The 21,748-nt window shown below is 29.3% G+C and overlaps 1 protein-coding gene across 14 annotated transcripts in view; it reads right to left on the reverse strand.

Moving 5' to 3' along the window:
• Positions 1–1,109: 1,109 nt before the first annotated feature.
• LOC410717 (serine/threonine-protein kinase MARK2) overlaps positions 1,110–21,748 on the reverse strand; it is a 47,593-nt gene continuing 26,954 nt past the window's right edge. For 5 of the 14 annotated variants that reach the window (XM_006570584.3, XM_016912934.2, XM_006570596.3 and 2 more), the window contains 14 exons: positions 21,005–21,220; positions 20,523–20,901; positions 20,199–20,419; positions 20,008–20,119; positions 19,368–19,480; positions 19,037–19,253; positions 18,405–18,602; positions 17,427–17,628; positions 15,935–16,102; positions 14,226–14,346; positions 13,975–14,063; positions 6,352–6,393; positions 3,004–3,115; positions 1,110–2,867 (listed from right to left, as the gene is read on the reverse strand). In XM_006570584.3, coding sequence (XP_006570647.1) covers positions 2,649–2,867; positions 3,004–3,115; positions 6,352–6,393; positions 13,975–14,063; positions 14,226–14,346; positions 15,935–16,102; positions 17,427–17,628; positions 18,405–18,602; positions 19,037–19,253; positions 19,368–19,480; positions 20,008–20,119; positions 20,199–20,419; positions 20,523–20,901; positions 21,005–21,220 — 2,409 coding nt within the window. In that variant the 3' untranslated portion in view covers positions 1,110–2,648. Of the gene's footprint in view, positions 2,868–3,003; positions 3,116–6,351; positions 6,394–9,089; positions 12,014–13,974; positions 14,064–14,225; positions 14,347–15,934; positions 16,103–17,426; positions 17,629–18,404; positions 18,603–19,036; positions 19,254–19,367; positions 19,481–20,007; positions 20,120–20,198; positions 20,420–20,522; positions 20,902–21,004; positions 21,221–21,748 lie in introns of those variants that run through there. The other 9 variants (XM_006570585.3, XM_006570586.3, XM_006570602.3 and 6 more) reach the window with 9 other exon arrangements.

The following is a 21,748-nucleotide window of genomic DNA, read 5'->3' on the forward strand; positions in this document are numbered from 1 at the left end:
ATTAATCGAAAACTTAGTTTCCGCGAATTCGTTTTACGAGAATAACATGGTCATAGATTATTGATAACAATATTTGGTCGTTATCGGTCGTTTCCGGCAATTTGAAGAGAACCATACACCGAGACATGTGCTGGACAATGAATGTTTTCATCAAATCGAAAAACCAAGATTTTATTCGATATTTGGAGGCACGGTTGTGTGTTTAATTCATGTTAAAAATGTGAAAAAATGATTCGAGTTTTGCATTTATTTAAATAAATTAGTCATTGCCTTTTGTTTAACGTAGACGATTAATTTTAGGCAAATATAAAAAGATCGCAATACGAATTTTTTCTCTTTCTTCTCTTTCGTTTTGTTTACATTTTTTTTCCTTCTTTTTTTTTTTTTCTTCCTCTCTTTACTTCTTTTTTTCCTATCGATCTATTTTTTTTTCTTCTCTCTCTTTCGCCGTTTTTATTTGCATTCTTAATGTGAGGCTTTATTTATTTATTTGGTTAATTTAGTACCTTCGTATATTATGTATGTACACCAAGTCTCTCTAGTCGCCTCTACGTTTATAATAATTTCTAATGTAAATTCATTCAACCGTGGATACATTTGCGAATGAAGGGTTAAACAGCGTAGTAGTGTATAGCCAATTACAATATTTAAATATAATCTTACATAGTATCATTCGTAGAAATAACAGATCTCGTTATCGACGATGTCGTGCGCTCGTGCATATCGTGCTAGGTATATCCCGGAATTGTTTCGGAAAAAAGTACTTGCATCATTACTTTCGCGCGAGATACGAGTAAATTCGATTGATAATAATCTTTAAGTAATTAACTCCTTTTTCTCCATTTTCTTTCTTTTTTTTTTTTTACGTTCAACATTATGTTGCAACGTTATTTGTATACTATTAATAAAAATAAAAATATAATAACAACAATAATTAATAATTAATAATTAATAATAATAATAATAATAATAACGCGTTACATAATTAATTTGACTAATGCCTATAGTATGAGATAGCTTTAAACTTATAATATAGATAAAAAAAAGTAAGATATCTTAAAAATATTTAGAAAGGTGGTGCGTGAATTACGTTTGCATAATATTTTGAATTTTTTTTTTTTTTTTCGATATTCAACGAATGACAAATGTATAAAGATGTTTTCGTTACAGATAGAGGTTTCCTATATATTCCTTTACACTTTTTTTTTTCGAATAATTTGATCGATTATGTACAAACAGATCACTTATTTACTTGAGTGCCCCTTATATATGGTATAAAAAACATAATTTGAAAAATTAACGTTGCGAAAAGAAAGACTCTTGACATAGAATGCATAATGCATTCGCCCCACTTATAAATATAATCTTTATTTTCAAAGAGCTTTTTATTCATGTACACTATTTTCTACTCATCTCGTCTTTCCTTCCACTCTTGCTAACAGATTTCTATATTCCTTTCCTCGCTCATTAGAAGAAAGTTTATACTTCATTGATACGCATTATTAGGCACAATTAAAATAAAAACAATATTTTTTTTTTGTGAAAGAGAAATTAGAAATTTAGTAAAAGGAAAGAGAAATTAATAAAATAAAGAAAGATCAAATATAATAATTATGTAGAAGACGCAAATATATAAGATTGGCTTAAGTAACTAAAAATAATAATTTTGTCAATTTCACCGGAGATACCGTGTTATAAACATCAAGAAAATTGCTTGGAATATATAATACTGTAAACGCGTAGTATTTAAGTTGATAGCAACCGTTTCGGCTAGATTGAGAGAGTACAGAAAATGAGCATAATTCGACAATTGATACGACGACGCGAATGATATTCTCGATATCGAGAAGATTTCAAACATCTTTTTTTTTTTTTTTTTTGCGTATCGATAAGAAGAACGTTAAATTATTTATCAGCTCGATCATATCGATTATTGATAACAATTTGTCGCGCGATACGATCAATTTGTATCTTTTCGTATTATCTTTTTTTTTTCTTCTTCTTTTAGCCTCTTCTCTTTTCTTCCTTCTGTGGAATCTCATTGAATTTTTTCGTGTTTCATCTGTCCGATCAGCACCACCTTCTCCATTCACTCCCAATCATCGTATTATTCCATATTCTAGACGATTTCTTCGCGAAAAAACCGACTGCTTGATTTTGTTTTGGCACTCGGGAGTATTTGAATATGCGCGCGTTCAACGGTCACGGATCACAGTTTTTTCGAGGCTTCCGAGTAAGTAACGGGATGATCTAATGCGTTGATAAATCGAAGATCGATGATCGATGATCGGTGAAAGTTCGATTCTGCCGACTGTTACTTTCGCTGTTCAACTGGGACGGGATAGAGAGAATTGTGTTTAAACGAATATCTCTCGTGTATTGGTTTCGGAATGAAGATTGGAACTAGAACCAGAATCGGAATCATTATTGGTATGTGTATGTGTATGGATATTGGTATTGGTATCGGTATCGGTATCGGTATCGGTATCGGTATCGGTATCGATATCTGTATCGGTATTGATATCATCGAGAAGGTCAAAGTCCCAGAAGAAGGAAAAATGAAAGTTGTCGGTAACTGTGAATCCGTGTCATCGATCATGAGAACGTTATGGATTGGCGCGGGTGGATAGGGCGCCTGTTGTCGGCAGTCACAGCTTGAGCTCATTTGCTATCTTGCTAGCAATATTTTTGAAGCCAATTGAAGTGCCTGAGATCCGTTTGAAACGTACTCCGTTCAAAGAAAGTCGTGGCAGTTTACAAACTTCGATTTCCCATTGTACTTGGCTATCTGTCGCTGCATCACCGTGCGCGCATAGCAGTAGAAACCTTTCACGTTGCTCGTACTGACATTTATTGGCATCCAATACCTAGAAATATCGATCGATAAATTATACAAAATTTTTTCTTATACTCTGTTACTTGATATTCGATCATTTCGAAACACGAAACATTTCCACGAAATATTTTTTATTTATTTTATTTCATAACGAATCGATATAATACCTTTCGAATTTCGGACATGATTTCATTTGGATCTCGACTACTCGTAGTTTTCATACTCCAAGTGAAACGTAGACTGCGTGGCTTAACTTGCTCATCGTTAGTAGTTGCACCACTGAAACAAAAATATATTTTAAATCTGTTCGTTGTAACTTATGCATCTCGTTCATAAATATAAATTTTTAAGCGATTCAAATATATCGATCACTTTCATTATTGTCTGTATCCCTATACGGTCCTCTTATAGTTTAAAGATATTTCAATTTATAAACAATGTGCATTAAGATTTAGAAATTTGTTGATCGTTGAATAATTCGACAATATATATAATAATGCAACAAAAGATGTGACATGCAAGTTATGTGCATACATGTATATTGGTACATTAATAGTAATAAAAACTATTACCGAGAAAAATTCTATACATATAATAATATAAATTGTATATAAGTTGTATTTAAAAATTCACAAAAGTTTTGAATGTTAAGTAATAAATATCACAATTTTATAATATTTTCTTCCTTTTCTTGATTTTTTTAATTACTTTCTCTTTAGTTTCATTTCATTTTGTTTTACGAGTATGCATAATTATTATATTGAATTCTTTGCTATCTATAAATCTGTTATACGCTTTTTTCTCTTATCTTATTTTGAGATGAATTCGTGCGATTATAAACAGAGTCGTTTCCATCTAATATGTAATAATTTAAAGAATTGGAGATAAATTGAAAAAGAGAGAAAGAAAGATAATTGTTGGAAGATATTAAGATAAATAGATAAATTTATCGAAAAGGAGAAGATAAGGAAAAGAGAAAAGGAAAGTGTCAGAAAATGTGAATTAAAAATATTTCATCTTTATGTAACAAATTTTCAAATACGTACGTATTTGATTATTCGGAATATTCTTATATGGATAATACTGTCCAACAAAAAAAAAAAGAATTTATTTTCTGTTTTGCAATATTCATTCTTATAGAATTCTTCACTCTAAACATACAAATCTAGAAACTGAATTCTTCTATCATTTCCAATTTTCAAAAAATACATGATTTTTGAAAAAATAGATATAATAATATATATAATAATTTTGAAAAAATAATATATATAATAATTTAATATATATATAATATAATATATATAATAATTTTGAAAAAAATATTAAAAATATTATGAAAACTAAAGATTAAAAGCTTCAAATTAGTTTAATAAAAAATAATAGAAAAATTAAATATAATACTCTTAAGTTTATTTATAATTTTGATAATTATTTATAATTTTAAATAATTGTACATAAAGATCAAGTAAAAAAAAAAATGAATATTGTTTACTATTAGAAAAGTCTCGCGAGATAGTAGAAAAGCAAGAGGTCTTTCGGTAGGATTAATAGTATATCTACGTCTTGATGTTCTTGAAGATTACATATAATTCTTATTGATTTTATCATTCTTATTATCATATTATATGTATATAGTAGAAGATTAAACATTCAAAATTGTGAATAAAAGAATTTTGATGTACAAATAAGATATAACTATTTTCACTTATGAAATTATTTTAAAAATAAGTCATTTGTGAGAATTATTAAATTGAAATATTTTCAAAACTATTAATTATTTCAATATAATATTAATATATATATATGTCTCATATATATTTTATTCATATGTATACATTACTATTTTTTTAATTATTGAAAATGCCTTTCTCTGTCATGTAATTGTATTAATATAGATATCAATATTGATAAATAACAGACTAGAATAAAAAATGTGTATGACGTCCCTTTCTCATTCTGATCTTCATTTCTTCATTCTACAGTGAGAATAATTTTTAGATAGTTTTGATTCTTTATGAAATTATGTTTATTTGATATAAGTTTTAATACCAAATTTTATAATATTATATAAATTTTTTAAATTTTATATTTCTAGAAAAAAAAATGATTTAGTTGGAAGAGTTTTTAATTATTGAATACAGTAAAAAATAGTAATCGATAATATATGCATAATATTTTGTTATCATATAATCATTACTTTGTCTATTCTATAATTAACATCAACAAAATTGTTGAATTGGGAACTTTCAACAAGGTTTAATTTTTTCTTATAAACTTATAATTCTCTAATTGACAAGAAATCTAATATTTTTTAAGAATATTTTTTTAATACTTATTAAATTATAGAGAAAATTATAAGAAAATAGGAAAAATATAAAAAAAAAAATCAAAATCAATATGAATCATTATAATTTATTTTATTAAGTTAGAATTAAAGTGAATATTTAAAAACAAGCAAAGAGAAAATTTTTTTAAAAATTAAACAATAGAAAATTAAAAAAAATTAAATATTATTCGTAAAAAGTAAATGTCCTATTGAACAATTTTATAGATATTAATTAAGCCTAGTTACGGCACAAAGAATAATCACATAATGACAAAATGTCATGCACATATTGCCAATTACTATTTTTCAATCCATTTGAATTAAAAAGTATTTTGACATTTTCTTTCTTCAAAAATATATACAAAATTATATATTGTGTAATTATATGTTGTAAATTATATATCGTAAAATATATGTCAAAAAAACATCATTTCATAAAAATATAAAAATAATATATAAAAATTACTTACATTTACTTTTTTTAAACTTTGATGCTTTACAATTATTCAGAATCAATTTTTTTTTTAAATTCTGTGTTTTAAAATTAATTTAAAGTTTTTAATTTTCATATAATAATTTTACTAAATATTTTCCCGCATTTTAAACAAAAAATTTTTTGAAACTTATGGATGATAAAATAATTTGGCTTTTAAAATCTCAAGGATGAAGAATCAAGGATGAAGAATTTTATAAAGATCATTTAGTGGATTATTACAAAATCAAATTTATATTACAATATAATTATTAAATTAATTGAAATTATTATGTCTTACCTAAATTGTGCATTTGTTTTGCATCGAAGACAAATGAATGATAATTAAATCGGTGTTCTTTGTACTGTTTAATATAATTTTTCAAACATTGTTTTTCCAATTAGAAACATGTTGTTTTATAGAAAAAGACGCCAATTTATTTTATATATTACATTACAGAAGTGACATGAATTTACGTTGTGATTAAGCTTCAATAAAAAAATAATCTAAGCGAAAAGAAAAAGAATCGAAAAATTATAGTAACGAATGAAAAAGAAAAAAAAAAAGGAGAAAGAAAAAATAGAAAGCAATGAAAAGAAAAAAAATAAAAACGTAAAAAAAAAAAATATATATATATATATAATAACGTAAGATAAGGATATAAAATGTGAAATTAGAATGCGTGGATCATGGTATTATGGCATATAGCAACGTACCTCACTACTGGGTGCTTGGGAGGTACGGATGGGTCCATGGGGCTGAAATAACAAAACAAAGGTAGTTGCTAACAACACTAAATATGATAAATCATCAAATCAAATTTAGCCAAATTCAATTCATATGTTTAAGCACCACCATTCTATAATTATTGCACATCTATTGCAAAAAATTGATATTGTCAGGGAAATGACAATGAATTGATATTAAAAAAAATTGAAGATATAAAATCTTATTGAAACTATTGATATAAAATCTTATTGACTATTTAAACTTTAAAATTTATTATTATTTTTTTTTTATATTTATTAACGAGTTTTAAAATACTATTATGTTAATTAACGACAATTGATGGAAAAGAACGTCCATCTAATGCATATATTGTATGAAACAAGTCAAATTGTACATAAGGTTTTGATAAGAAAGAATGTACAACGAATGTACACATTATTTTGAATAGAGGATTTAGAAATAAATTAATACAACATGTACAAGGCAATTTTAATACATTTATTAATACGAATTTATTACTATTATTGCTTCTTAAAATTATTTTAAATAATATCTTTATTCACTTTCTATCAGCTATTTACTGCCCTCCGTAATATAAAAATTAAAATAAACATCTTTAAAATAAATTCGTTAAGGCTTAATAATTAAATAATTAATTTCAATCAAAGATCCATTGATAGAAGAAAACAAAAAAACAAAAAAAAAAAAGGAAGAAAAAAAAATTACAATAAAAAAATATTAAACGATTTTTTTTAATATTTGGACGGGAATTGGAGTGCAGCAAAGAGCATTAATCATGTACAAATGTGCTATATTCATAAATTTTGTATATAAATATTGTTGAATTGTTGATGTTACTTCTCCCTTTTTTTTATCATTTCATCTATTATATTTATAATATTAGTATTATAAAGGGCAACAAATTCGTGTTGCTTCAATTTTCATCTTTATTTTCATACACTATTCAATTTGTTTTGTGGCCTCAGGAATGCATTATTTTTTTTTTTCTTTTTCTTTTTCGTAATACTTTACAGAAGTTTCATACATATGTTATATATGTGTCGTATATGTTTCTATTTTGAAATAGAAATTTTAATAAAGCGGAGTAGTGTTACAAAAAAAAAAAAAAAAAAATTTGATTGATAATCGAGATTTATAATAGATATAAGACTTAGAAAAATATTCAATATTCAGAAACGAAGATTTGAAACTATTAAAATTACCCCAAGGCCACTTTTCGTCCCAATTTTTCACGTTCATTCCCCTTGCTTTCGCTCATTCTTTCATTTGTTCGCTCGATTGTTCATTCTCTCCATTTCATTTTACAAATCACATATTACAAATCTTTTATTTTAATATTTCTTTTTCTCTTTTTTTTTTTCTATGCTATAATTACATTCTATAATTATATGATAATTGATTATTGAAATCATTCGGTATGTATATAATTACGCAATTATTGCGCGATCGAATTATGTTGAACTTGTATTAAATGCTTGAAAAACTAGTGCATCGTTTTGCATTCATCCTGCCATTTTTTTTTCTTTTTTCTTTTTCTATATTTTTGTTTCGTCTTTTTGTCTTTTTTTTTTTTCTTTTTCTTTTAGTAATCAAAATATGCATGAAATGTATAATATCGAAAATAGGAAGGCACGTAGTTTCGATAATGATTTGGTTTACGCAGTACTTGAGATCATTTAATCGATGTTAAAAATGTCTAACAAAAATAGCGTTTGCATTTAGTACAAGTTACTGCTTATTTTTTTTTTTTGTTTTTGCTCATGGATTTCTTACGTATTTTTTTTGTATAACAACTAAAAAATAAACAAATATTTAAGATAATCGAGCGTGATTAAAAAATAATTTCAATACTACGTGTACTACACAGCGTGACATTGTTCTATTGAAAAATATTGAAAGTATATATAATTTTTCATCAATTCATGATTTCACTATCAAAAACAAATTATGTATCTATGTATTTCTATTTACTATAATAGGAATCATTTTTAAAATAATGTTTTGTTATATAAAGATATTTCTAATCAAACTTTTATATTTTAACTTTTTTAAAAATCTTTGATTTAACATTAACTTCTAAAAAAATTTTTTTGCTCTTTTTTTTTAAATTTTAATATTGAGATCAATTTTTGGAACGATATCGTAATTATTGCAATTTAAAAATCAAAATTTTATCGTTATCTTTCTTTCTTCTTTTTCCTCGTTCATTTGATTACTATTATCATTATTATTGTTATTCTTTATTGCTTATTATTTCGGTTCTTGATAAATGAAATATTCAGATTGATATAAAGAAAAGAAAAATGTATATATTCGTGTAACAAAAGTTTTTGCTATTCGTTCTACATAATTCGAATTTCAAACTTTAATTGAAAATCAAATTCTAAAAATACTAGAAGTTTGAATCTCTTGAGTGATAAATAAATGACAAACGATAGATGTTAAGTAAAGCATGCGAAGGAAGATATATATATATTGGAATGGCTTCGATATAAATATCGGATTTTTCGATTCGATATCGAAGAAAATGCATCGCGTATAATTGATTGAATCGGGTCAATTAAATGAAATCAACATGGCGCATTAAATAATATAAATGTTAAGAAAAAACAAAAGATATCAATGTAAAAAAAAAAAAAGAAATATAAAATAACAAACGCAAAAGTTTTGTCAATCGATAAAGATGCGTGACACGTCGAATATCGATTCTTTAAAAATTCGTCGCCGATTTCTAAATGCGATGAATACGACGATTATAAAATGGTTTTTTTTGATTCTTCTTCCATTTTATGAAATACAGTTTATTTATTATGTTATATATGAAGCTGTACAAAATACTTTGCCAATGCAAATACTGAAACTATAATTAAGAATAATATATATTTACATAAATTACACACATATGTATATCGCAATATACATGTACATTTGTATAAAGAAATGCATTCTCGGTTAGACGAAAGAATCGATATGAGAATCTTTTTATAGATAGCGATTCTGTCGCGTTATCAAATTATATTTGCATTTCACAATTTAAATAATATTTCGATAAACGTAAATTTAAACATAATTCACGTTTATTTCCGATTACAAGAAGGAATATGTTGGATACCAACAGAAAGAAAGAAAGAAAAAAAAAAAAGCAAGAAATGAAAAATGGAAAACGAGAAATGAGTAAGTAGGCTTATTATTATGGAGATAATGCTAATTGATTTTTTTTTTCATACTTGAAAGAATTATCGTTAAAAGATCAAATCAAAAAAAAAAATTTAAAGATTCAATAGTATATTATATTCAATAGTGTAATCCTGTTGTTGAGAATAAATTAATAAATTTTTGGCTTACTGTTATCCAACATATTTTCTCGGGTTACGATTTAATCATTACTACAAAATTTTGATCATCATATGTTTTTGATATAAGTTTTAAATAAAAATAATTACCACAGAAAGAAGGGAGGAGGGAAGAAAGGAGATGAAGACGAAGACGAAGAAGAAGAAGAAGAAGAAAAGAAGAAGAAGAAGAAGAAATGAATGTATATATTATATAATGTAAGAAATCGTGGTTAGTTGATTATACTTTAACTACTGTGCCAGTAAAAATATCTGTTTATTGTCACTGTTTGATATTCAGAGTGTGGCTCGCTTTTATTTCGGCTCGGGGGAAACAAGGCGAGACTTCAATCTTCAGTTAGAAAACTTGTCTGTATGTACGAATTCATATATATATATATATATATATATATACTTACTTTATTGTTATTATATTATAAAAGGAAAATATATAACAATTGTATTAATTCGATTACACTTTCATAGAAGAATTAAACAGGGGATATTAAGATATTCGTATGCTTTGAGAAAATGATAATTAAGTGTAAATAAACGTTCACGCGAAGGATAACGATTAATGAATCACACTGTTGAATCATCGATAACATGGAATAAAAGAAAAAAAGGGGGATGTAATAACCCCGATTAACTAGATCGAAAATATATAAGGCAAGTAACGATTATTATTTTGTTTAAAAGTTAAAAAAAATTACGCCAAGACTGCTATATTTTTCTTCACGATTTACAAGAATACACCAAGAATTATTTTTTACGAAGCAATCATGCGTGGAAGTCGTAATATAGTCTTGTCCATGCGAACTTTGGCACTATCGATGTGATTAGAAAATTACATTTGCACATTGAATATTTCTGTTTTCATCATAACAATAACGGTAACGATAATGACAACGGTAACGATAATGATAACGATAACGACAACGATTAATGGTAACAATAACGGTGTGCATATATATATCGTGCTTCTTCAAAATTACCTTACGCGAAACAGTCAATTTTTTTTTTTATTTCTACCTCATTTTCCTCTCGGTTATTATTATGACCATTTTCTTTCTTTTTCTTTTTTTTCTCTATATTTTTCTTTTTCTTCTTCTTTCTCTTTCTCATCGATTTTTTAACAAATTAAAAATGACAGAAAGAGAGAAAGGACAAAGAGAGAAAAGAAAACGGAGAGCAAACGAGAAGGGAGGGGAGGGGAGGGGCGAAGGAGAAGGAAAGATAGACGGACGCACAAGCATATATATATATATACCGCGAGTAACTTATAGAGCGTTACGCGAAAACTGAACAAATTCATTCAAGTTTCATTGAAAATTGTTCGAAGAAATTAAATAACGTCGAAAAATATAATATATATATATATATGTATTGATTAATCGATCGATGAATGCTGATGGCTAAATCATTCGTTGAAATGAATATCCTAGAATATCGCGAGAAGAAGAAAGGAAAACGAAGTTGTCGATGTATGTCACGATGGGTACACATATAAAAATAGAAAGAGATTGGATTATATATATATATATATCTTTAAAAAATGATCGGCATAAAGAGTGCACATTCACTGGCAGGTTATGTTGGGAAAGGCACGATTTTTAAATGCTATATCTAGAAAGATAAGGCTGCGGCGACGGTGACGGCTGCTACACAATTGTATATGTAATGAGAATGAGTAACGTGTACGATGTTACGACGATGATGATGATAATAATAATAATGGGCGGCGATTGTAATAAAATCTTGTTGTTTGAATCGTCGCGCGTCAGGAAGACACTTCGAAAAAAACGAATCGTTCCGAAGGATCGTATTAAGATTTACGCAAGGACAAACACGAGAGAATATTGCTACCTCGTGTATCCTAGATATATAGATAAAATGGTAAGAAAAACCTTTCCTCTAGAGATATGAGCAACAAGTATCTGTTTCGTTCCCGAAAGCTTGACGATGCACCACAGAATAACGGAGTTATTCTTTCCCTTCCCTCCTCTTCTCTTTTCTTCTCTTTCCCTTTTATCTTATTTTATTTTATTTTTTTTTTTTCTTTTTCTTTCAATCCAGTTTTATTTCGTTCATTTTTCACTCAACGTTTATTCCAATATATTCCAGACAGATCGTTGGCACGGATGATTACATTACCGGATGTTCTTCTAAGCAACACGCTAGACTCGCTGGATTTTTGCGCAAATCTCTCTTGCATGTTATTGGTCATTAAGTTTTGCGCATCTTTATGGCCATCATTTGAAGTTCGAGCGATGCCAAGTTTTAATCGGTTCATGTCCTGTAGCATAGAATAGACCGGTATAGATTAATCATCCAATTGAGAAGAACGATGCATCAATGGCTATGCTGAGTCGGACAATATTTATTCGGATTGACCGATCGAACAGTCGTGTCTTATAGTACGTATTGACGATGCGTACAGTGACCATATCGTGAAAGTAGAAAAGATGCTGACGGTGAGACGAATAAGCTGGATTGCTCTCGTTATTCTGTGGCCTTGCATCCTTTGCTTTCAACCGTTTTATCGCGTTTTTACATTTTATTTTATTCCTCTACTCTATTCTATTCTACGCGCCCATTACAACACTTATGTCACATTTTTTTTTTTTTTTTTTTTTTTTTTTTTTTTGGATCAACGATTATCTTTTCCCTATGTGACAAACTCAAAGTCCCATATGTGTATAAAGTATAGGTAAAGTACTAAGTCAAGGATATGCCTCGCTATATACAAGTCGAGTCAAGAAGGGATGCACAATGAGTATGCGAGGTAGCCTGAACTTGAGCTGGCTAAGCGGTATTATTTTCACCGATGAATTTTTAGGATTATTTTTTTTTTTTTTTTTTTTATAAATGAGAAAACATTCAAAACATTAAAAATAAGTATATATATACGATAACGGTGCATTCGTCGTGAAGGGCACAGAACGGACGATTATATTCGGTATGTAGATTTGTTATTTAGATTTTCCTTCAATAATTAATTGCATTCTTAACAAGGAAAACAAAACAGGGATCGAAATAAAGAAGAGATGAATAAGAAAGAGATGAGAAACAGAGCAAAACTGGAGAAGGATATATAGATATATAGATAGATAGATAAGTAGATAGATAGATAGATAGATAGATGGATAAATATCGATAGACGGAGAAAGAAAAAAGAAAATACATATGTATATGTAACGTTCGGTCAACGAGGGAAGTCCAACTAAAAGGTGCTACTATAGAAACCTGAGAAGCAATTTATGGGACAAAGAAAACGGCAAAAACGGCGTAGAAATAAATGCAACTACGAGAAGTATTGTGAATAAGCTACGTTTTTCGTGGCTTTCACTGATAATGGTCGCTGCTCGCTCATCGGACTGCTATGTATCGTTTTTGCAGTATATATATATATTACGTATATAGTTGTATAGAGAGAAATATTACGTTAAATAGGATACAGAAATGTTGTAACGTATCGATATAAAATTTTTAGAATTACATAGTCATTGTGCATCCTTAAGACAAAAAAATGTCATATCACATGCAAAACGATAGGTTCGACTCGTTTGCGATCATAAATATAAATATAAATACAATAAATATCATTTTATAAAATATTATTTTCTACACATGCATTTTCAACATCTATTGCAAAAACTTGTCATGTCTTTGCGATAGATTTTTCTTTTTATCTTAAATATTTAAATATATATATATATATATATATATATATATATATATATATATATATATATATATATATATATATATATATATATATATATATATATATATATATATCTAATGTCAAATAATCAACTGCATCAATGAAATTATTTAAATATACGTTTATTTTGTGAAATTAGAATCGAACTTATCGTACCACTTGATCTTTTTATCTCTTTCTTTTTCTTTTTCTTCTTCCGCTTTCGTTTCTTTCTCTTTTCCTTTTTTTCTTATTCTTGAGAAGAAAGGAAGTTTTCAAATTATAGCATAATAGCTTGTATTCTTTCGATACAATTGAGTATTAACATTTTCGAAAAAAATTTCAAATCATCGTTCATCAACTAAAAGATTGATCGATTTCGTCGTCCTTCAAATCTAATTAAATATAATTTCTGATCGAAATTTGATTATAAGACATGTATCTGGACGAACGGTGGTACTTTACAGTGGTACATGTACTAGCATGCTGTCGAACGTGAGAAACCGTTTCTTCGATGTATGTAACGGATGTAACGAATCGAGAAAACTTACCGTTTGGAGAATCTTGAGGACAATTTGGAGAAGAAGGACGGTCTCGCTAGCGGACTAATTGCATTCGTGTCCTGTGTATGCGTGTGACCCTAAAAAAAATTTGTGGAGTATTATACAATAATGAAAAATCACAAATAATCATAATCATAAATTACGAGGATATTGATGTACAAACATTTTTTTTTTTAGATTTAATTTTATACGATGAGATTATAAATAATATTACGAAAAAAAATATATGACTTACAAACCTGAGTATGATTTCGCTGAGCTCTATTCTGACCAGAATGAAACGTACTACGGCTTGGAACATTTCGAGGAAATGCTGGTGTTGTAGGTGTTGCCAGTCTATTACTTGGAGACACACCCAAACTGGTTGAAAATAAAATTTTTTTTTAACGTTGTATTAAAACTATTTTATACTTATTAGTGCATTTATACTTATATATATATATATATATTTATGAATATATGGATACATATAAACATAATACATATTTGCTCTGCCCATACTTTTTTTTTTTTTTTTGCTAAGAATTTGTGCATGATACAAAAAATTTTTCATTTTCGTTTTGTCACATCATCCTTCGTTATAAAAGAAGCGAAAGATAAGTTATAAAAAAAAAAAAAAAATAAAATAAAATTAAGACGTAAAGTAAAACGTTTATTCTCCACAGGAATTCTTCTGTGAAGTTCAAGGAACAATTATAAGAAAAATAGATATAATGCATAAGCCATCTTTCTATGTCTTGCAAAACAAGCTTCGATAGAATGAGCTAAGGAAGCATAATTTTAAACAAATTAGTTCAATTTGGCTAATGAGAGTTAAATGATAATGAATATAGAATGTACCGAAATTGAAACAGTTTACATTTATTTATGCGTATGTTTCGATTATTTTTTCGTTCTATCTGGATTGGAAATTTATCATATAATACTCAACTTCATCGACATATGATGAAGTTCATAGAGGAAAAAGAATAAATTTGTTTAAAGATTAAGTATCAATGTACGTGTACAATATATAAAAAATTTCATTTAAAATTATATCTAATCGATAGATTACCGATATCACGATGATTGGTATCTCAGATACTCAACGAAATTATTCCTTTCGTTAACTTTTTCGCTATTGATCTATACGCAAATTGATATATCGATAAAAATAGAACGAGATGTTCATAAACTGCTTCATAACGTAACGTACATATTATGGTTTCCTGTTAATTGTACGAAAGACAAAGAAAAGAATGTAGGATGGTGTTTGCCTGTTCGTGTGTGAACACAGTGATAATAATAGCGGAAAAATATGTGCTACAAAATGAAAGGAATTGGAAAATAAATGAGATGAAGGTGGCCAAAAACCAATGATCGGAATAGAAATATACTACGATGTTCATGCAAATTGGAAATAAAAAATTAGAGAAAAAAACGAAAGAGATTGTGAATAAATGACCAAAAACTATCCTGGAGAACCTACGAAACCATTATTTGCGTCATGAACACGAAACATTGTATAAACGTTTAGATATCATATTTCATGTTTATTATTATTGTGTCTCATTTCGAAATAAATTCTAGTCATCCTGAGAAAGTTAGTGGCCCAAAAGAGAGAAGAAAATAAATAAACGAATGAAAAAGATGATATATTTGAAAATCTCTTGCAATACAAACTGCACCAATAGTCTATCGTACCAGAATTCTACCGAGCATTGAAATCAGCATTGAATGAATTTTCCATACGAGTTGAAAAAAACTTAAAAATCAATTTTTCTCGACTGAATTCCTTTCACGTAGTGTAATAATCATTTCAAATACTTATATTTTTCTTATCCTATCTCCCCCAAGATTTGACAATTTCGGATTTTATTATCGGTAGAACGCACGTTAGACTTTTGCCGCGTATCTAATAGAGGACTGTATAATAGAGGTTGGCTGATAAGGCGTTGAGGATCTGTACCTCTGTCTAAGAGGGTCAGCAGTGGCGAGTAAGGAGTTGTGGGCGTTGCGTGGTTGAGGGTCCAGTAGTGAATGGTCGCTGGGAGCTACGCCACTTGAGGAACGGTGACCTGCACTGATGCTCGCAGACTTGGTGTGACCCCGTGTTGGTCTAGTGCCCTCGCCAAGGCTGTGTACAAAACTAATCAGCAAACTGCCCGGCCCTACTTTTAAATAGTTTCCTATATTTATTCTCATAAATCATCTTTATTTTTTTCTTCTCCTATTTCTTATTTTTCAATTCATTTTTACTATTTAAAAAAGTTAATTTTGCCATTTTAATTTGAAATTTTTAAACGCCTTTATATATATATATATTATAATATTCTTTTGCGACGCTTCTTTACTATTCCGATAATTTTCGAAGGATAGAAAACGTGGTAGAGAGGATAGGAGAGAGTTGAAGGCGTAGACGAAAATCGACGGATCAACTCTGATACCGGATATCGTTGCGAATTTAACCATCTAATTGTATTATACAGTAGGTATAATATTAGCAGTGAAATTTATCGAACACTAATGGAATGTATATTGTACTATGTAATGTAATGGTTGTATATTATGAATACGATAGGATAGGTTAAGGTATAAACGGATGATACAAATGAAAAATTCTAACTCGCGCATGGCTAATATCTTTAGCACGCGACAAGTTCTACGATGAGGGGCATAGAATTGTGATGCTAAACATAAATAAATACAGTGGACATATGTATGATGATGTTAATGACTGTTTTTATACACCACACACACGCTGGTAATTCCAGTCATACGTTGGTAAAAATATAATAGAGTAAAGAAACATGTGAATGTAACTGTGATTCGGTATCATTTTAGCAAGCATTTGTATATGTATATTACGTTTATTTAGATCATCTGTTTCAGTAGAACTTCTGTCAAGCCATAAAGAAAGTGATCTGCAATGAACGATTGGCAGGCAGCAGCCAAACATGCTAGAGCAACGCAACAAACAAAGAAACTCCCTGGGGCTTGTCATGACAGATTTTTGTTATATCGAATTATTGTCATTTGTTATAAAAAATTATTCTTTCTATTACGATTTATTAAAATAAAAAATCAATCACCTATGGTTAGTAATACGGTAACAACGAAAAGTATTATTCAGTTAATAACGAAACGCCATAATAACGTATAAAGTGATTCCAAGTCGCGCATATACGTGCGCACATTAAAGAAATTCATTCATTCGATTGGTGCAGATACTGGATTGTATAATTTTCATTTCGAAAAACTATTCATAAACAAATTTCATATTTTTTTTCTTATACATCATGAAAATAGAATGCAGAAAAGTTTTTTTATACATTATCATCCAGTCTCTATGCTACGTTAAAAAGAAATTTTCTTTTGTTCCTTAATTTATCATAGGAAAAAAAGAAAAAAACTATTTGAAAAAACTATTTGATGTAAAGTAACTAGATAGCACTATATACCTGGGTGTATCGTTGGTTCTTTCGGTAGATGAAGAGGACGTTTTCGCTTGATCATAAGAGATGGTACTACGTCGACCAACAGAACCAGGGGCAGGTGAAGTAAGAGGCCGACCACTACCTACCCCTGCATTCATTGTGTTGCTCTTTCCTGCCCATGCTCTACCACCGGGACTTGTACCCACGCCTAGAATGAACATTGTCACTGCAAGCCTCATTAGATATAGTTCAACACAAAACAAAGCAGCGTACTTTACTTATACTATTAACAAGCATAGCAACGAGTACAAATAAAAAAAGAAAATAATAATGTGTATGTGTATCGTATATATAAAATAATAAAACGCGTAAAGATCATATAACGTCTCATCTGCTTCCATCCACAAAAGAAATCGGGATTTTCTTTGCAAGGATTAAAAAAAGACACAAATGCGACGTTGAAATTATATACATCTACAATCACATAATTTTTTAACTCTAGATTATTGATAGTGCGTAATGGTCATCATGAGTGTAAATGAATAAACTATTATCGTTGTCTATGGATACTTGCGATAGATACTGTGCATCTTTCCATTTTTCGTCGGTTTGTTCATTCAGAAAAAATATAATCATTATTGATATACGATTTCGAAAATTACATTAATCTAGAGTTAAATTTATCAATAATATTCATGCGTTCTTATTACGTTTTACAAATTAAGATCATATTTACGTAATAAAAAAATTGACATAAGAAAAATAAAAAAAGTAAAAGGAATGGAAACAAAGAAATCATATATAAAGTATGAATCTCAACTAAAAAAACTTTGGTTTACAGATTACAGAATTACAAATTATGACAATCTTATTTAAAGCAGATATACTTTAGCTAAAGCTTTGCACAAGTACAACGTCGCAAAAAAACAATTAGACAAATATATAAGTTGAATTACGAAAAAAAAAAAAAAAAAAAATTACAAGATGACGAAAAAAACTCACTAGTATCTAATTGGCCAGGACTGTTTTTAGGAGCCGAGGGTCGGCTCGCAGAAACGCGAGCAGTATTCTCTTTGATCGTGGCCGCATCCACGGTATTTTGTCTCTTAAAATTACTACCAGTGTTTCCAGTTACAGTTCCACCAGTCGTAGGAGTTGCGTGATTATGGTTCGTTGCATTTCCTGGGCTCGGCGCTGCTCCTAACAAAATAAATATTATTTACGAATAGAATAAAATTTGCGCATAATAATGATATGCATAACTTGATCGATGTTAATCATTTTTTTTTTTTTTTTAATGAAAATCCTTGTAAATCCTTTAACATAGAGAGCATTGAAAATGGGGGAAATTTCTCACTGAAACACAGACCGATTTAATTCGAGTGTTAATGCAAATTCATTGCAATAATAATAAAATAAAAAGTTGATAAATTTATTCTTATACATATATATAATCTAATTTTATTTAATAAGTTTAATTTGATTAAGATTCACGTTAACATATACAATTAATCCGGACAGATAATTGTTAGTAACTGTAATAATAAGTTTACATATACATATACATATACATATACATTCATTTGAATTCAAAATCTTTGATAAATAGATGGAATAATACGATTTTTACTTACGAAGCGTTTCGAGACCGGATGAAACTCGTCTACTCGGTTTTGGATTGCTAGCAGAGATACTTCTATGAACACCTCTATGCGACGGACTCTGCACAGCACCACCAGTGCCTCCTCCACTTCCTCCTCCACCACCACTTCCACCACCACCTGAACCAGCTTGCGGTGGAATGTTGCGCAATGACAACGAACTGCCTGATCGCGAGCCATCTGATTCAGGCTACGAAATGAATGAATTATATTAATTTATATCTATTCATTGGTCATTCGTTAATCGTATATCATTTGCAACGATTCTCCATTTAAATCAAATCCAAATCTTTCTTCTACTCACATCAGTTGTCTTTCTTCCTAAGAGTAAGTACGTGGCGAACACGTCATCGTACTTTGCTTGTCCTAAGGAATCTTCTATTTCACTTCTTGTATATCCCATACTAGCCAGGGCCTCTAAAACAAACAGGTGTAACGGCATAGTCACAACCACTAAAAATACTAAAACGACAGAAATGAATCCAGAAGACCTATTTATATCCATGTTTATTAATGCAAAAGAAACATTTCTAAAAAGAAGCCCAATGCTTTTGCTATACAAAAAGTGCAATTACATACTTTTTTTACTACTATAATGCTCTATAATTATTATTCTCATTATTATTATTATTATTATTATTGCTACTAAAATTGTGCATTATTCAATTAAGGGATTGAAACGAATTTGTTAAATCATTGTAGACAATAAAATGGGATAAGTGTACAGGAAAAATCGTTTTAGTTACAACCAATCGTTGTCTTAAGTAAAAATCGTATGTCATTCATGGAAAATAAACATCACACGTTTGAACATGTATATAATTTTTACGTATAATGCGACGCGAAGCAATATAACTTGCAATATAAAATGATAATAGGATCAAGCCATGCATTTTTTATATTTTATATAGAAACAATAAAAGTAGTAAGTGTTATGTACATACTGGCAGACTCACCTATCCTCTTGTGGTCTTTATAATCAGGTTCAGGTTCTAAGTACGGTTTCAATTCGTCGTCATCGTATCCCATGTTCATCCATTTGTCCTTCATAATAGTCTACAAGCATAAAAATAGAATAGAACGAATGTGTATACAGCACACTTTTTCAAAGATATTACACGTTTGAACCTTGTACCTCTAAGGATGCCCGTTTCGTCGGGTTAAGCACCAAAAACTTTTTCAAAAGATTCTCACAATCCGTGGACATGTAAAATGGAATTCGATATTTTCCTCGTAATACTCGTTCCCTCAATTCTCTCAGTGTCGAACCGTCGAAGGGCAGTGATCCAGACACTAAAGTGTATAATATTACTCCCAACGACCACACATCTACTTCGGGTCCATCGTACTTTTTACCTAGCAAAAAAAGCATCATTGAGCATTATTGCATTCCTTCAAATCTCTAGAAATATATATATATTGATCCTAGAGATAAAGAAGAGATAATTAATTTATTTACCTTGAAAAAGTTCAGGTGCTGCATAAGGAGGTGATCCGCAGAAAGTATCCAACTTGTTGCCTGGTGTGAATTCATTGCTGAAACCAAAATCGGCGATTTTGATGTTCATCTCGCTATCGAGTAGTAAATTTTCAGCCTTTAAATCCCTATGGATGATCTTTTTTTGATGGCAGTATTGCACAGCAGAGACAATTTGCCGGAACTTTGCTCTAGCCTCCTTTTCTTTCATCCGACCATGCAGGACCAAGTAGTCAAAAACTTCGCCACCACTGGCGTATTCCATTACCAGGTACAATGTTTTCTCAGTCTCGATCACTTGGAAAAGCTTCACTATATTCGGATGATCGAGCATCTTCATTATTCTTACTTCTCGGAATAACTGAAATAATAACACGTTATTCGTATCACGACAAAATATCATTTTATTCGGATTGCATTTATTTCACGAATATAAGTATATAATCCAATAATTAATCTCTTACTTTTTGAAGGCTACCGGGATTTAGTTGAGTCTTGTCAATAATTTTGATAGCCACTTCTTTTCCGGTAGGTACATGTTTGGCAAGTTTTACCTTGGCAAAATTACCTTTGCCAATTGTTTTAAGTAATTTGTACTTGCCGATGTGGGGTTCCTCCGAGGTTCGACTTCGAGAAGAGAGTCGACCACCGCTACTCGACACTCCCACGCCATCCCCTGTCTGTAATAAATGTAAATAATTTCCAATTATTTAAAATCTGGAATATCTACATGAAACAATGATCTTCGCGCGGCGTTACAGCTGCAGCGACAACTAAATCTTATCAATGGCCAATTTAATATTAATATGTTTCGATCGATTTTTTGCAATCAAATAATTAATCTGAACTGATTCTTTGTAATTTTACTTAACTCGATTTTATACAATTATGGAGCGTCACGCGCTTAATTGACCTTTTACATTTTCAAAATTTCATCGATAGAATTAATGGAATTTTAAATATCGTTTAAAGATTGGCAAAATATTTGAAAAATTATTAATTTCGATTACAATTATCTCTCTAAGGTCAGTTACCCGCGTATGGCCACGAGTGACCATTTTGCAAGAGGAGGCTGCAGCAACTTTTGAGGCCGCCAGTTTGATTGGTTTTTCCTCGTTGTCTTGAAAGATAAAAAAAAAAACCGACTTGCAATCGAGACGAGAAAATTGAAGAGTTTTTTTAATCACTTTCTGCGGGAGTGTATTCGT

This window comes from Apis mellifera, linkage group LG1 (assembly GCF_003254395.2).
Source record: "Apis mellifera strain DH4 linkage group LG1, Amel_HAv3.1, whole genome shotgun sequence".
Classification (NCBI taxonomy): Eukaryota; Metazoa; Arthropoda; class Insecta; order Hymenoptera; family Apidae; genus Apis; species Apis mellifera.